The sequence below is a fragment of the Anser brachyrhynchus genome (assembly GCF_964034855.1).
Source record: "Anser brachyrhynchus genome assembly, chromosome: 2".
NCBI lineage: Eukaryota > Metazoa > Chordata > Aves > Anseriformes > Anatidae > Anser > Anser brachyrhynchus.
The window spans coordinates 53,364,550-53,381,642 of record NC_137695.1 but is presented as its reverse complement, the minus strand read 5'-3'; the positions used below and the strand labels follow the sequence as shown (position 1 = coordinate 53,381,642).

Genomic DNA, 17,093 nt, shown 5'->3' with positions numbered 1-17,093 from the left:
ACCTTATGATCATATGGATTGTATGAATGAAACAGCTGAGACAGATCCTTTGTTCTTTGTTTTTTCTGAAAAGTAATATTAATAAACTGTATTAGAAAAGTTAAAGGAAAAAGAAGAAGACTAGAGATTTAAAAAGCTGCGTGCAGGTACAAACACATTCTATCCCTACTTTGTTAATGGAATTGAAGAGCAGTGTATGCAGATTAAGTATATTAAATATCACAGGAAATAATTAACATATATATTAACACTGCTAAGAACATATCCTTCATAAAAAAAATAAATACTAATCTATGGAACATCAGTGGAATGTGTAAACAATTCAGATTTGTTTTAATTTCTGAACAATAAATCATAAATAATGTTTTAGAATATAGATAACAAAGCTTGAAGATTAGGCTCGAATCATGCAAAGACTTGTCTGCTATTCTAGTGTTTACTTCCAGTCTTGCTTTATAGCAGATTAGGTTTAAAAGGAAGGTGGTTTAAAGAAGAAGCATATATTATTTTTCTATTTCTTTTGATGCTAATACTCTCTTTGCCTAGATTGTGGAAAATTAATAGGTGGTATGCCATTTAATGCTAAGGCAAAGGGTAGAAGCTCTTTCTCTTAGGAACAAAGTTCAAAGACAAACCCTGCTTAATCCAGCTTCTACTGAAATCAATGAAAGACCTTTCAGTGATTTCAGCAGATGTTAAATAGAACTCTCTCAGCTGCATCCTATGGAGTGGAGGCAGAGGAAAAAACATTCATCATCTTTAATACAGGGATGAGTCACAAATAAGTCCAGAGTTTTGTTATGTCAAAAACTATGTTGACTTAATTCATAGTTCAGGAAGGCAGAGCGCTCTACGTCGGAAACCGTAAAGAGGAGACAACAACAAGAACTCCTTGCTTGCAGTCTGTACTGTTGTCTTGCTTTAGCCATCACTTCCATGAAAGCAGTTTTCCAACTAACTGGTAGGATCTAATCATGTTTCTAGCATTCCGTGAACTAAATATACAGCTGCATGACTACACTTCTGGAAACCATAGGACAATTTAGTAATTGTTCATCATGTATTTCCTTTCCTTACACTGTTTTTACTTTAAGTGAAATGTTCAAATACATACATTTAGTCACAGAAGCAATAACTTTAGTTACTTGTACAAATTTATGACAGCTGGATATTTCTGAGTCATTAAAGGCATCAGATTAGTGACCTAATTCTGTGAGGTCACTAACTCAGTTATGGCCATTAAGTAGTCAATCTCTTGCCTCTGTTCAAAGAATGGTGAATTTTCTTTTCAGTATGAGAGAGTTATTTCTCTTATAGACAATTCTATTAAATTACAGTAATACCTACCAGGCCTTGTTTCTGTGAGTTTACTAAGCAACAAAACTTTAAAACCAACAAAACTGATATTAATAAAGATGGTTTTGTTAGTATAGAATTCCTCAGCAATCCAACATGCCTTTGCCAAAGAAAAGATCTCCCTTAGTAGAGGAATCTTGGCTATCTAGCCCCCATTAATACCTGTTTTATTTCCAAAGGAAAAAAAAAAAACAAAAAACAAAAAACATTCAAATGAACGCTTCATGTAGCATAACCCAAACTCCATCTCCACCCTACAACTTCATTCCTTGTACAGTTATGCACAGCAAAAATGCCTAAAATCCTATAAAAGTCCTGTAAAAGAGATTTGGAGAAATGCCATAATAAATTGAATAGAGATACCACAATGGTTATTTTAAAGTTTCTTAAAATTAATTTAATGTATAATCATGCAAGAAGTAGACAAAAGCATTTTAGTTTGGAATCTAGAGACCTCCACTAAACTTTCTAGGAAAAACAAACAAAATCGAGAAAAAAAAAGTATAATTCTTGCTTTTTCTTACTGAAGACTATTTCCCTCATTTTGAGTGCAAACAAAGTGATTTTGAGTATTTTTATTGAAATAGCTTCAGTAAAAATCAGTGAAATTTTATGGCCCCATCCTTCACCCTCACACTATGTCCAAACTGCCAGTTACGCACTCACATAGACAAGATGAAGAATGAAGGTGCCATCCCTTATACATCTTCCACTTTTTTTTACAGGAAATCACAGTTTCTTTCCTCACTCACAAAACGTAGAAGTTTTGCTTTATTTTGTTTGTTCCTTTACAAAAGGAAAATGCTCTTGACTGAGAAAATGCTGGAAATTCATGAAACAGAGGAACATGGAATGGAGCTTCCAGAGACACACATGAATAAATGTTCCCAGAAAACTCCCAGGATGTCCTGCCTGCTTAGTTAATCTAAATCTAAACAGTATTTGACTGTTTTTTAGGAACTTTGAATATGATCAGACAAAAATGTTTTAAACACAGAGTTAAGGTTGACTAGTGGTAATGTATGCCTTTCTAGAATGCCAAATTCACATCTATAAAAAACACATATAAACCGTTTTAAAACAGAGAGATTAAGAAACAGGCATGGAATTCACACTGCTATAATGGCAAACCCTTCAACTCCTACCATAGGCATTAAACATAAAGTATTAACACTAAGTTTTTTGAAGGGAGAAAAGGCATGGTTCCCAGCTCACCTGCAAGCAGAAAAAAGCACAGGAGTTGCAGCAAAGCAGGCCTCTCCACAGCTAGACATGACAGGAGAATAAGGAGACCAGAAGCCTCTTCTTCTTTCACTGCCTCCAGTAGACTGTTGGAGGCACTAAACCTTTTGTCTTCCTTGTAGCCCAAGCCCTGTGTTACTGCCTAGTTAAGTGCATCTCCCCAAAACTTCTTTCCCTGACGCAGCTTGACTCCTGCGCATCCTTCCTGAGCTCCTTGGCCAACAAACCTTTCATGTTTCCTTTTGGCCAATATCAAAATGTTTTTTTTTCCCTGTCTTCCTGCTCTTTCCCCTTGGTGATCTGATTGCCCATTCCTTTGTTCTGTACCAGTACTGCTGTCACAATCTCCTGGTTAAAAAACGAACAAACCAACAACACTCCAAAAAACCTTCAGAATTTAGGCAAATATACTTTCCCACCATTATGCTCTGTGTACAGCAGCACTACTGTTTTCAAACACCCTCTTGGAACTGCACAAGATATCTTTAAATTTATTATATTTCTGAAAAAAAATATATATATATTTTGAAATTCAACATACAGATAGGCACGTGGTATTTCCAAAAATGAAAAGACCAGAGCCTGATAGCAGCAACAGGTTGTAGTTCACTTCTGTATTTCCGCCAGGTTTGCCATATATTGACAGTGTGTATTCAGTGTATCACACCACAGAACATTTCCTTAAACCAAGGTCCTCTTGGCACTGAGTAACTAGCAATACTCTTAGCCAGTCTCGCTGTGCAGGAGCATTTGACATGCAGCACTCCAGAAAGAGACACTATTCCTCCAAAAACTTTTCCAGTAGTGGTTTCCCAGGGGGACAGTAAGTCACGTATCACCTGAGAGAAATATCACTGGTCTGATGATGCCAGTAAGGGCTCAGCCTGAGAGCTGGGCACAATTTACTACTTGTAAACTGATGCACACAGAGGTGCATGACGGTGGGATTTTTTGAAGCAGAGCAGTACCTCACTAACACAGGAAGAAGCGCTTCCCCGAGTGGACAAGGCTGCCTGTATCTCTGCTCTGTAAAGCAGCTCACATGTCGGAGTCAGTGGCAGCCCAGCAACATCCTCCTAAATACACAGCAAACAAAAGCCTGGACAGAAGGTTCCTTGATGCGTGGATGTGATACAGGGGTAGGGGTTTTGATGGGCTGCAAAATTCTGATGATTCAATCCTGTGCTGACTTAAATTTTAAATGTATAGTCCTTACCTTGTAGCACTTAAATTTAGGGAGATGAGGCAAATTCAGCTTGTTTTTTTTTTTTTTTTCAACATGAGATACAGACAGGCATTCAGATACTATGTTAATACGGGTCATTTAAAAAAAAGATGCATGTGAGCATGCAAACAACTTTTCACTTTCTGTTTCAATACATTTTTAAAATGTTATACTATACAGGAGATACTTTTTACTGCTGCCTTTAACTTGAAGTATGGAAAAGCTTGATGAAGAATAGACGAAAGTGCAGTTGCAGGACTGAGTTTAATACTGTAAAATCATATATTTTACACATAAGTATCCCAAGACAGAAGGGCTTCCCTAAGTGAAGCAAAGCTGTTGCATATGAATTACTTCAATCTTTCTACTAAAATACATGTAAGTAATCAAGCACTTCTCAAAAGATTGTGTCCAATATGCAGTTATAATATAAAAAGCCAACATCAACTAATGATTTTTCTTGCAGCATACATAGATAATGTCAGTATCAAGAAAACAACGCGTCATAATTTCATGATTTTTTTTTCTTGTAAGCATACAAGCATATAACACATTTTATTCTAAATATTTTATTTCTTTGACTGATTTTCTGAGCCTGAGATAGTTTCTGAGATCTTATTCATAACATTTGAGGTTTTAAAGGGGCATTGGCCATCTGAGATGCACATTATATGTTTAAAACATAGCATTGGTAAAGGATCCTTTTAGTCCCATTTGGAATTATAAACCAATAAAAGCCAAGAATAATGAGATTCTTGTGGTTTTACTTTTTTCCCTGTGCACTGATTTATGGTAATAATGAAACATTTTCTAATGCTTGAAGACTACAATGTAGATCTTATCACTTAAAGAACAAACAATGCAATAAATAAAGAAATAACATATAGGTTTAGTCTCTAAAACCACAAAACATTTTCAATACAATAGCTAACCAGCATGGAATTTTGTATTGTCTACTTTAGAAAAATAAAGCTAAACTTAATTTTTTTTTCTATATAATGGTGTGAAAATAGGGTAAATGTAGGAGTAACCTAACAACACATTTTTGTGAAAATACTTCATAAAAATAAGCTTAGAAATTAAATAACTATATTGAATACTAAACACCATGGACTCACACAGGTATATTACACTTTTCTTGTAATCCTCTTTTCTTGCACAGGTGATAACTACGTGTCTTTCTGATGATATCATTGTAGCCTGTAACTTGTTTGCTTTCCTGTAAGCATGGTCTATCATGTTCAGTGTGAATGAGAATTCCAATATCGCTGAGATATTTTTATTATAGATTACTTAGAAGCAGCTAACTTATATGGAATATTCTTAGTTTTTCACCTAGTTATAAAGGATTTTGAGATTACTCCCTGATATGAAACCAGTGATGTACTGTTTTCCTTTAAATTCAACGTTCTGTTTTAATATGTCTGTTTTCACCTTCAAGGTCCTTAATAATTCCAGTCAAATACCACTGCAGATCTGCAGATTCTACCAATTTCTTTGAAGGTGGCAGCCTCAATATAACATCAGCAAAATTCTCCTTCTGTTTTTCTGCTTCCAACCCTTACAGTCCCTCCAGTATGTGGGGCATTACTCGTATCTTGTTCCATTCAAACATCCTTCTTTTCCCTAATGGTGACAGCAAATAGCAATGTGTCAAGGCAACCAGATAAATGTTTCAGATCTCATCTCTCACCTATCTTCTCCCCCATTTCTCTCTTTTGCATACTACTGGATCAGAATTAAAACAAAATTCAGTTTTGCCTCAGGAATCTTATTTGATTTAGAGCTTATGAAGCATCTCACACACTTGAACACGCTAACAAGCAATAGTAACATTTCTTTTCTCTCAAACAAGTCTGAAAACCACACTGCTTGCTTGTGTAGTAGGCATGTATAGTAGGTGTATATTTAGTTGTACAATGGATCAGCTAATTTAGAGATGAAACCACATTAAACTTTGTGGGCCATGGCAGAATTTAATTATAATATGAAATAAATACCTATGAAAAATTATGTATAAATATTTCTTTTAATTTATTATTTGTAGAGTACTAATTTATGGTCCAAGATTCAACAGTCAGCAACAGACAAATAACAAAAAAAGTGGGAGCCAGGTTACAGAACACTATTGGAAAAAATATAATAAAATACGTAATACTACAGTATAAAATATTGTATGTATACTAGCAGTGTTCTTGTATACACATAATCCACATAGTTCTATATCTTACATGTACCAAGGCAAAAAGACCTTTGACAGATTTCAGGAGAAGTAGGAAGTTGCTCTGCAAGTATTTTCCGTTTTCTTCCCCAGTATCACAGGAAATTCGAAGGTTCCTGCATAACTTGCTCTCTTGCAAGAGCAAGCAAGGTGATAGAAATTTTCTTTTCTTAAACAGTATGTCCAATGCACTTTGTGTTATGGCATTCTCTAACTTCAGTAACATGCTTTTTCAGAGCAGTAGAAAAGCTGCATACCCATGCCCACCCCCTAGTAATACAGTGATCTCAAAATAACAAAGGCCTTGGGTAGCTCCAAACCCCAAACTTTTATAAGAGAATGGAGTTAAGAAGCACCCTACCAAAATACACAGACTGGCCTAATTTATATCTCTAAAGAGTTAATTGACAAAATAACATAGGAAGATGTAGCATCTACTGTAACCAAGGAACATTTAAAACCCTTGCTTGGTGATTCAGTCCATAAAGTCTTAAATTTCTATACCTGTAACCACAACACAGATATAAGCCAAGTCACCGAAACTGCCAAGTTATCGAAGGTTACAGATTACCTTTTGTTCTGCAAAACAATTTCTAAGAGGAGATCAGAAAGCAGTGAACCGTTCTCTTTGACCTTGAGTTATTCAGTGCATCACCTTCAGGTAAACCTGAAAAAAATGTTGTACCCCAGCCAGATTTCGTGATAAAACTGGTGTTCATTATGGTCTTGTGTCTGTACCCTGGAAGGTCTGAATAGGCAGAAGTGACAATACAGGCTTGACAAGTTCCCTGCTTCTTACTGTTAATTCACTTCTACTGATACCATTCCTGTCTTTCTTATCACATCTAAAATGAAGCAGACAAAAAAAAAAAGGCAAACAAAACACTTTGGGATTAGCTAGTCCTGACCTAACCTACCTACATTACCATGTTAAAATTGACACACTGTTCTGCTTTAACTATTGATACATATATATTTCACTATTTAGCTTGGTTTAAGAAATTACTCCAATAAATTTTGGTGTATCCACGCAATCGGTCACTTAGCACACAGTATGTCATACTCAGCAGTTTATCTTGATGTCCCAGTACGGTAGACATATTTTCCAGATCCAATTAACAACAGAATTATACATCGATATTTTAGATTTTGTATACTCTTTAGTCTTTGTGTACTTTATATAGTCAGTGAATCTTTATTAAAATAATTTTAAAACAGTTTTATATGAGCCCATGCAATGTGTTTTTTTTTCCCCGAAGAGGAAAATATATAAAACTTTGCATATCTTTACTAAAAATATTAATATAGAAAATGATCACAAACATTAAAGTGTATTCAGGATTATGGCAACACAAATAATCATGGTTTAGTCTGTTTCATATTTTAAGCAGAGATTCTTATTTATGAAAAATACAAATGTATTCAAAAAACAGCATAGAATCTTCACAGAAGTATCTGTCAACGTATTTGAAACAATTTCTTGAAGAATATAGCTTCAATTAAACTATGGGCATTGCAATTTTTCTTACCTCTCATAATTTCAGCTATGTAATACAGACTCTGTGAACTCACATATTTCACAAATCTTAATGAATCCGTATTGCTTCTGGTATATTTGAGTTCTTTAATTTAGTTTAGGATTAACATTTGTTATTTATACTTCTACTTCCTATACCTTCTTCATAACAAAATCTCCCCCTTACCAGAGCATAAACTACACAAAAGTTACTATGAAAACTTTCACAAAGGAATATTTTATTTAGAAAAGGACCTTCAATGCTTGTTCTTCCTGAGGGACCTTACATTTTAGTTGTCTTCATTGGATGTCATTTCTAAATGCCTTTTTTCATTTATGGCAGATTTTTATGTCTGGAATTCATACTCAAATTTTGATTATCTACCTTTATCAATATGAAGTGGATATTTTCTAAGGATGCCACTGTAATTGATTCAGGAATTCTTCTTAGCCCAAAAAGATATCATAGAACAAAGGTGTCTGACAGAAACTTGGCTTGATGCATCCGACAGATTTTGAATTAGATTGACACTGAATCAGAAATAAAGTGATTGGTCACAAGGGATAGGCTGATTTGGAATTACACCCACTTCTGCAATAAAATAAAACAAAGAATTGCAAGCTATATTTTAGTAACAAAACACGTAAGTCCAGGACAGAGCTGTTTACAGTGCATTCCTTTCCTTTTTATAATGTGGTGAGAAATCCATGGCCTCTATTGCACAACAGCTGCCTCAAATGCATCCAGCTTTCCAGCATCCCAGAAACAACAAAAAGAGCAGGAAGGAAGTGCTCCAGAAGGTATGGTGGGGTATGAAAGAGAAAGCAGTATGCAGTGCTCAAATGCTTGCTGTGTGGGAGAGACCACTTGTGTGCCCACGAAGACACAAATTCATCAGACACGCAAGAATTGCCCTGTGTCTGCTCTGTTTCATCTCAGTTTACAATGAAGTCCTCCAATCTACTTCCACTTGTTCGGCAGTTCCAAATCCCATGCAGATTTTCAGCACAGTGACCGGGGTGCAAGCACAGCAACCACAGCAGCAGAAGATACGAGTTCCAAAGCACACCGTGACCTGATTGACTGTGATGGTTTTGAAGGAATGTGCTTGGATTATCAAAGACAGATGAAGTTCAGGAAAGGGTCAACAAGGACCCACCTCGGGATATTTCAGTGTCCTCAAAAGCAGAATTTATGGAACATCGTAAAGGTCACGTGATTTGCAAATGATGGACAAGCTTAGTCAACTCCGTTATATAAAAAAAATATCAAATTTATATTGAAAAACAGTAAAGGGAAACTGCAGGTTTAAAAAATTAGAATTATATTTATGTCTGCAACATTTAAAAAATATATGTATTTTAAACTGGGTTTATGGCACTGGCAAATTCTGTTCCTGGAGTCTAAAATAACAGCTACAGGTAGACACAAAAATAGTACACTCAACCAGAACCCATTTATGCTAGACAACAAAGGTAATAAAGTAGTAAAGCTTAGACCATTTAAGTGACATAATTAATACCAGACCTAGATAGATTATACATTTGCTATCTGTGTTAAGTCACAAACTATTAAATCTAAATTATGCTCTCATTTGAGGAAGTCCAGAACTGCCAAAGCCAAGAGCTTATTATTATTATTATTATTATTATTATTAATTACTTTATTTTGGATAGATATTGCTGTCCTGAAGCATACATCTAATTTTATGGATTAAGTTATGAGCAGTCCTCCCTTATGTCTACAGCCACTTGCACTGTTTCCAGCTCTGGGAAGCCTGGTTCCTGAAGGGTACTAAAATTTTGAATTAAAAAAGAGAAAAGATTTCTGATATCTCCTAACTATAATTCACGTACAAGTGACAGAAAGACACAGTTAAAACTTCCATGTTTTTTCCACTTAATTAGGAGCCATTGGAGAGGAAAGGATACAGAATACACAAACACAACATCCACTTGTCATAAAGGCCCCCTTGCGGGCATGAGTTCTACAGGTATCTATGGGTATGTATGGAGATGTAACGAAAACAGCAGGCCAAAGATAGGAATATTACATGCTGAAAGGATAGTATATGAAAGTTTTCCGAGGACTGATAATCTCTGGAGCCTAGTAGTCATGCTGAATCTGCAATAGGTAACAAACTCAGGACACCGAGAGACTGCTCAGTCTGTCCAAGGCCATTAAGATAAACAGCAGATTAAGAGACATCCAGGAAGGTAGAAAAATGATATATACTTCTCTCTTTTTTTATAAGCAAATGCAATATGTGCTAAACCATAAAAACCAATAAGAGAAAACCTTCACGACACTGAAAAACTTGTTTCACTGAATTACATTCCTATTTTTGACTTTTGAATTCTTGCGAGAAAATTTTACACTGAAAGAAGAAATTTACCTGCAATGCTAATCATATATATATTTGTATGGGAGGTAAAAAAATGTTCTCTCTCAATATCAAACACTATTGACGTAGAGACTACTGTCTCTATGCAGACATTGTCTGTATAGAGTACAGAGTATAGAGTATACAGACATTGTCTGTATAGAGTACCTTCTCTCCCTTCTATTCAGTGCAGAAGTATGTGGTACACAAAACTTCTATACTATTTCAGCTTCCTTACAACTAATATCCTAGAATCTGTCAGAGTTTCAGGATGCACTCAAAGAGGAAGGAGGATGGTAAATCAAATGTCCATGGGCACTGCAAATCTTACAGGACTACAACTTCATAGAAGTAGTTCTTTATATTGGACATTCAACATGTGAACTGTACATGACTTCAATATGTTATATACTATGTTAGTGGTGATTTCAGCCTTTTTACAGAATCTGTTTCTACTTCCGTCTTGAAAGCGAAGTTTAGAAAGAACTCTGTCCTCTCCTCCCTGTACATATTCTTCACATTTTATTTTCCAATGTCCTTTAATTCTTTTTCTTAACAACATGGTCTAGTTTGAACCTATAGCTGTATATTTACTTCGAAATGCTCAAATTTTGAAACTATTAGTAAAAAGCTTATAAGGAAGCTGTTGGTAATCTTTGTTCCCATCACTTCTGCTGTAAATAACAGCATAATTCAAAAAAGCAGAACACCAACTGGGTTTCCCAAGTGTATTTCCAGACTAGCTGTGAATTTTGACTTGCTTTTTCAAGCAACACAGTTGTGCTCATTGAAGGCGTACGACATTCTACCAGGTGCCTGAACCACACGAGTGCAAGACTTAAGAGACGTGGCTCCAGGCTAGAGTCAAAATATTCTTGTCCTTTCCCAGGGGTCTGACTCTGCAAAGTACAGCTGTGACTGTGGAATTTCACTCATTCCCCAGATTCAGTTATGAACTGATTTTTCAGCAGCTCCAGAGGCAGATCGCTTACAGCTTCACAAAAGGGTACAACCTGTTTTAAAACATACCTGCTCAACTGTCTCACACAACAACAGAAACAGATTTTCATTTCAGCACCTGGCCAAATAAATTAAAGTGGTTTGAACTTAAGGTGAATCTAGCTTGGAAAAAAAAGGTTGTCTTTAAATATCTGTAAAATTCTATTTAGTAGCATTTTCAACCACCAAAGATATTTACAAGTAATTACCTTCCTTTGACTTCATCACACAAACCCGCAGTTCTGGCTGCATAGTGAATTGTGAGCACTGGGGTAGATTAGAAGATACAGTATTCTAAAAGAAGCTAGATACTTCAACCATGTTTAAATCAGGGAAAAAGGAAAGAACCAGGCTATCATAGGTCAGTCAGCTTATATAACTCTTGGAGAAACATAGAGAAAAATATGCAAAACTATCTATAAGCATCCAGAAAGGAATACAAAGAGCAAACATTGATTTGCCCTCAGTAACCAGCAGCTATATCAATTAAAACAAGTTGCATCAGAGCACAACTGCCTTTGTATGTATGAGAAAGCATAGCTATCTTGATGAGTAAGGCTTTCCGCAGTACTCACATCAAACTGATAAAAACATAAGGAAACATGGTGTAACTAAAACTACTAGAGGAAGTGCAAAACTTGCAGGAAAATGTTAACTTGCAATACTTCAATAGTTCACTGACAAATATGAAGGATTATATATTGATTTTTCCTTCATGGTCCGCTTCCCCCTCCAGCCTTCACATTTTTAACTCTGTTCCTGAACTTGCTGTAAAAGTCTTTGCTCAGGCAAAGTAGCAAACCATAAATAAAACTGTACTGCTGAGGAAACAAAGTGTAGTACAGAGGTTCAGCAGTCAAGCACAGACGTTGATCAGTGTTGATTTCTCCTACACAAAGTACATTCTGCATGCTACATCATGCATTATTGCATGTGTTGGAGAGGGGTGTCAGGGGGCAAGCATCTTTGATACTCCAGAAGCAATTATCACAGCTGCATATAGCTCCTGGGGCACATGATGCCATTTAGCCACTGAACTTACTGAGGGAGCTCAAAAGAACAAAAAGAGTCCCTTGCACAAGCAACGCTATTCCAGTTGGTGTCCTGCTGCTTAGAATAAAAAGGTGCTGAGGGAGAGGACAACTGATACCGCCTGATTGAGGGATGTGGCTATTTCTTAATCAGACAGGGGCACTGTGGGGACACATGGGCAATCATTTATTCTGAATAATGAGCACATGAGCTGTCACAGGAGATCGAGCTGTTTGTCCATGGATATTCAGAACTACAAAACCTGTATCTAGCCAGCAAAGGTAAAATTAAACATCATGCCGTACCTGCTGGTACTCAAGAATGCCTATTTCCAGTGTCTTGCACTATGGGGAATCTGTGGCCATTCAGTCATAAAAGGGTGCTAGGGAACCTTTAGAAGGTGCAGAACCCTTAGAAGGAAGCAAAAGCAAGGCAGTCTTAGGAAAAAAAAAAGTGGCTATCATAGAATTAAGGCATAAATTACCGACTTGTTAGGTTGCTCACACAGAAATCATAGAATGGGTTGGGTTGGAAGGGTCCTTGAAAAATCACCTAATCCAACCCTGAATGGCCAAAAACAACTTGTGTGGAACGCAACATTGAGAGGGTGCATGTGGCATTATACTACCCAGATGGAAAATAATGGCTCAGTGCATTAAGCACTGCTTCCAGAATTGGTAAAAAAAAAAAAATAATAATAATAAAATAATAAAATAAAATAAATAGTAACAGAACTAAGAGAAGGAGTGATTACACGGAGGAAGATACAATATCTGATCATAGATTTTTCCTAGTAACAACAGGCATATTTAACAGAAAAAAAAAGTCCAGTGTCTAGATGGATGAGGATTTAGATTCAGGAGGCATTTTTTCTGGACACAGCATTTGGGGGTGGATGGATGTCGGGGGGCAAACCACCTACAGCATGGTTGGATGAACATAGAAATATCCTGTACCTACCTCCCTTTCTGAAGTAAATGATTTTTGAGATCATATGGCAGTTCAGGTATGAATTTTGTAACTTAACTATTCCTCACAATATAGTAAGCAGCATGCTTAACATAACTAAATACAGAGATAAAAGTCTAGTAGACACTCTTCAGACGAATTAAAGGAAAGGTCCAGCAGTTGATTGACATTGAATTTTCTAGCTGGGAACGAGGTAATTATTTTATGATATATATATATATAAAGAGAGAGAGATTGTGAGAGAAATTGAATACAGTCTTTTATCTAGATCTCACAAAGCTTTTTCGAAAAAAATATCTAATATTTACACTAATAACTCAAAGCTTTAGCATATTGCAAATACATATAGAAGGGTTGGAATCCAGCCACGCTGCAGCTGAGGGCAGTGTAATCATGAAGCTAGAGTCACACTACTGCTCTCAAAACAGCTGCCATCTCCAGTTCTCAATAGGGATGAACCTAGCTGTACCTTACTACGACACTTATTTGCAAAATGGCTATCTCTTCAATTTGTTTCCACATGACAGAAACCAAGGTGAATGTAAGACAACAACATCCCCTAATGCTTTCAGAAATTGTGACAGACCAAATCTCAAGGACAGAGATAACTCTTCCCTCACCAAATCTCCAGACAATTAACAGCTACCTTGAAAAATAAAGTATAGTGAATTTAAAAGTATCAAGAGCATAAAAAAGTTACAGATGCTTGATTTTAGAAACAGAAATTTTTACATTTAGAACTAACATAGTTGGATCCTTTGCAACAAAGCTAAATAAAAAACACCCTACCATACACCACTAAATCTTGTTCAAGAGAAGCGATGTAAGAACATTGCTCACTAAAATATATACCTGATTAGAACCTGTATTTTGAAGTATGCAACTATCAGCAATATCACTTTTACGATTACAGGCAATAGGGAAATGGAGAAATCCAAATCCAAAATAATAATAATTACAACCTATAAAATAGCACTTTATAGTTGACATATTTCAGAGTAAGAATTTTGTACAGAGATCCCGCTGGAGATTATGAACATCCAGACTCATACCTGAGATAATGTACTCATAATAATGTAAGTGTATGAGATGGGGGTAAAAGTCAGAAAAAAAAATGAACAAACAGAATTTTGGGGTATCATAACATTTCAAACAACATCTTGACTCATTTTTCATATACATCACTCAGCAAATCACTGCAATTGCTTACAAATAGAAATCATGCCTAGCTTTGCTTAACTGTGCTCTAACTTTTCTCTACACTGGAGACAGAATTTATAGTAAGCATAACCTAATTGATTGTTATGAAATGATGAGACCATTTAGACAGATGTCTGATTCTCCACGGACATTTTTTCTCCAGGAGAAACAAGAAAGGCCTGCAGCCTTAACTATCTTTTCTGAATTTATGGTGGCAGATCTGTCCATCTGGATTAGTGTCATCTGCCCTTTTCGAAAAAGATCGGTGCCTGTAAGGCTTTCAAAAATAAATCATCTATGCAAAGGAAAGATTCCATGTGGACCTAGTGATTTTTTTTTTCTATTACGGTAAGCTCAAATGAGATTTTTCTCCAGAAAAGCAATTGTATTTAAGACTTTTATAAAAACTATCCACTAAAAATTTAAAAGCACTAAATTATTCTATGCTTAGTACTCCACCAACTGTCCCTGAAAGTCATAGGGTCTTCCTAGAAAGAGCAAACTTAAAAGGAACTGACAAGGCAAATAAATTATTATTACAGCTGTGATACTTCGGCAGGATCACTGAAGCCATCTTGAATCAGAGTTGGAGACCTGGAACACACTGAATTGGAGCAGTTTGCAAAGAGCAGTAGATCTCCCCACTGCCTAAGTATTGCAAAGCTGAAATAACAGCAAATACAGCCAGCATTCAGGAAAAAATACAGGAATAACAATGGTAAAATATTTTTTTCACTGGTTCAGCATTGGTAGTTAAACAATACCAGCAAAATTGTTTTCATAGAAAGAGATCCTACCAGCAGATTTACTACAGAGAATACTGTTAAGAACTTCCTGTGGTACAGTCTACCCACATGTATGCCCAGACACTCATGGAAAACATTTTGGTGTCACTTTATGTGCTATTTCTTTCCCTATGCAAATACAATAAAATAAATTAATTCACAGTAAGATGACATGAATAATATTTTGTTAAAGGATGAAGTGTGCATAGCATGCATGGTAACTTCCTTATCCTAGCAGAGAAAGGCAGGTGGTAAATTACTCTCGATGAGGAATGATGAATGAAATCCCAGTACATTCTTGGTAATGCAGGAGAGAGGTTAGCTTCTATCTGAAGGTAATGTGAATACGAAAGTAAAACATTAGCACAATCTCTTCCTGCTTTGTTTGTCTGGTTACCCTCCATTTGTAGAAGATAAAGAACAAAGGACATAGAAGATAAAGAACAAAGGGTCTCACGGGATTTTTTTAAAGGACTATAAAAAAAGGAGAAAGAAACAAAAAATCTATTAATTACAGATTTCTATCAACCCTAGATTAGGGGCTGCATCTTCTTTGAAAGTTCTTCAATTCTGACCCTAAACAATAAGTGCTAGTGCTAGAAATAAGAAGAAAGAATGTAAAATTGTGTTAAAATGACATTACCATTTTCCAAGTAACCACCCCAACCACAGAACAGCTAAAGCTCTTTAAATAATTTAGCTCCTCATATAACGTCTTCCCATGGCACACAGTTAAAGAGAAGACAAATCGACTTAAGATCTTTGCAGCTCCTGTGAAAATAGTGTGCTTACAAAACAGTGGATAGAAAAAACACAAAATAAACATAAATCAATGTTTTGATTTTTAAGCTTCCCAACTTCCCAAAATTACACATCTGCATATTTTTCATTTACAAAAGTTTGTAAAAAGCATTCTAAACTAATAAAAATCATTCAGTAGCGTCAGTTGGTTACACTAAGTACACTATTTCAACAGCGGCTATTTATATTTGAAAACTCCATCTTTTCTACAATGAGATGGCCTATAATAAATGAGCAATCATTACTCAAGATGTAATTCTCTGAACAATAAACCAAAGAAGCCAAATATAGTCTCATTTTATGTCTTCTGCAGCTGATACATCCTATAGAGTTCATGGTATATACTACGAGTAAGCAGAAACTCTTTACTTAGCGTCCAGACATACAAGTGAAGGGATACAAGTGCAGAATGTAGTTTTGACGTTGTATTAGTGTACCAGAATATGCAAATTGAAAGAAAGTCTTTTATTCTAACTGACTTATATTGCTGGCCAACTTTCATTCTTACACCATTAGGAAATACAAATGTTATTTATGCCCATAACAATGAGATAATAGTGAATTAAATTATTGTGCTGGCAGCCTTGTATACTTTTTGTTTTGAGATTCAGATTAGAAAAACTTGTGCAGTTACAAATTCAACTTAAAAATAAAATAAAATCAAAGCATACCTTCGTAAGTGATTGCTAATAGTACTACTTACAAAAAAAAAATTAAATCAATGAAATAGCCACCTGCTTTCTATATTAAAACTTTTTTTCCCCCTCGTGTGAATCTGAGATGAGATTGTTGGTAATCAGATATGGTTATGCTTCCCAGCCAAAAACAGAAAGAAGGAAAACACCTGAAAACTGAAAGATTAAATGCAAATTTCATCAATGGCCTTTAACATGAAGGCTGAAGGAAGACTAAATTTATAAGAAAAGTGTGAAGAGGTCTTATGGAAGTATGTGCAAATTTGATGTTTAACAGATAAATCATATATTACCATTTCTCTATTATTAATACTTTGCACAATTATTCACAATAGGCTTAAGATTGCTGGAGTCACGGAAGTCTTAAAATGGGGAAAAAATTGTGTAATCAATCAGCAACCATTCTTGGTTCTCATTCAGCCAAAAATTGATAGAAAAGACATGACTTCAGTATAACCATTATTTTACCTTTCCTAGCAATCTAAACAATAATTAATATATGACAAGGCACCTAGTGATCTAGTAAACCTCTAAAGACAGTTCAGCAGGAGTTACATAAAACTGTAATTGAATTGTAGCATAGTTCTGCAGAAAATCTACTTTTTCATGCACATGCTTTATGTATTTAAAAACATCTCAGTGCACTGTGTACAGTGGCAGAAGAAAAT

At 35.6% G+C, this 17,093-nt stretch overlaps 1 protein-coding gene and 1 long non-coding RNA gene across 3 annotated transcripts in view; both read right to left on the bottom strand.

The window, feature by feature from the left end:
• The window catches only part of CDKAL1 (CDKAL1 threonylcarbamoyladenosine tRNA methylthiotransferase), a 438,076-nt gene that overhangs the window by 93,405 nt on the left and 327,578 nt on the right, over positions 1-17,093 (bottom strand). For both annotated transcript variants that reach the window (XM_080578147.1, XM_080578148.1), the window contains one exon: positions 3-65. In XM_080578147.1, the coding sequence (XP_080434273.1) occupies positions 3-65 (63 nt within the window). The remainder of the gene's footprint in view (positions 1-2; positions 66-17,093) is intronic.
• Positions 3,855-17,089, bottom strand: LOC308188795. The gene is made up of 2 exons (XR_013945773.1): positions 9,493-17,089; positions 3,855-8,808 (listed from the first exon to the last, which is right to left on the bottom strand). It is a non-coding gene; the product is annotated as an uncharacterized lncRNA (long non-coding RNA).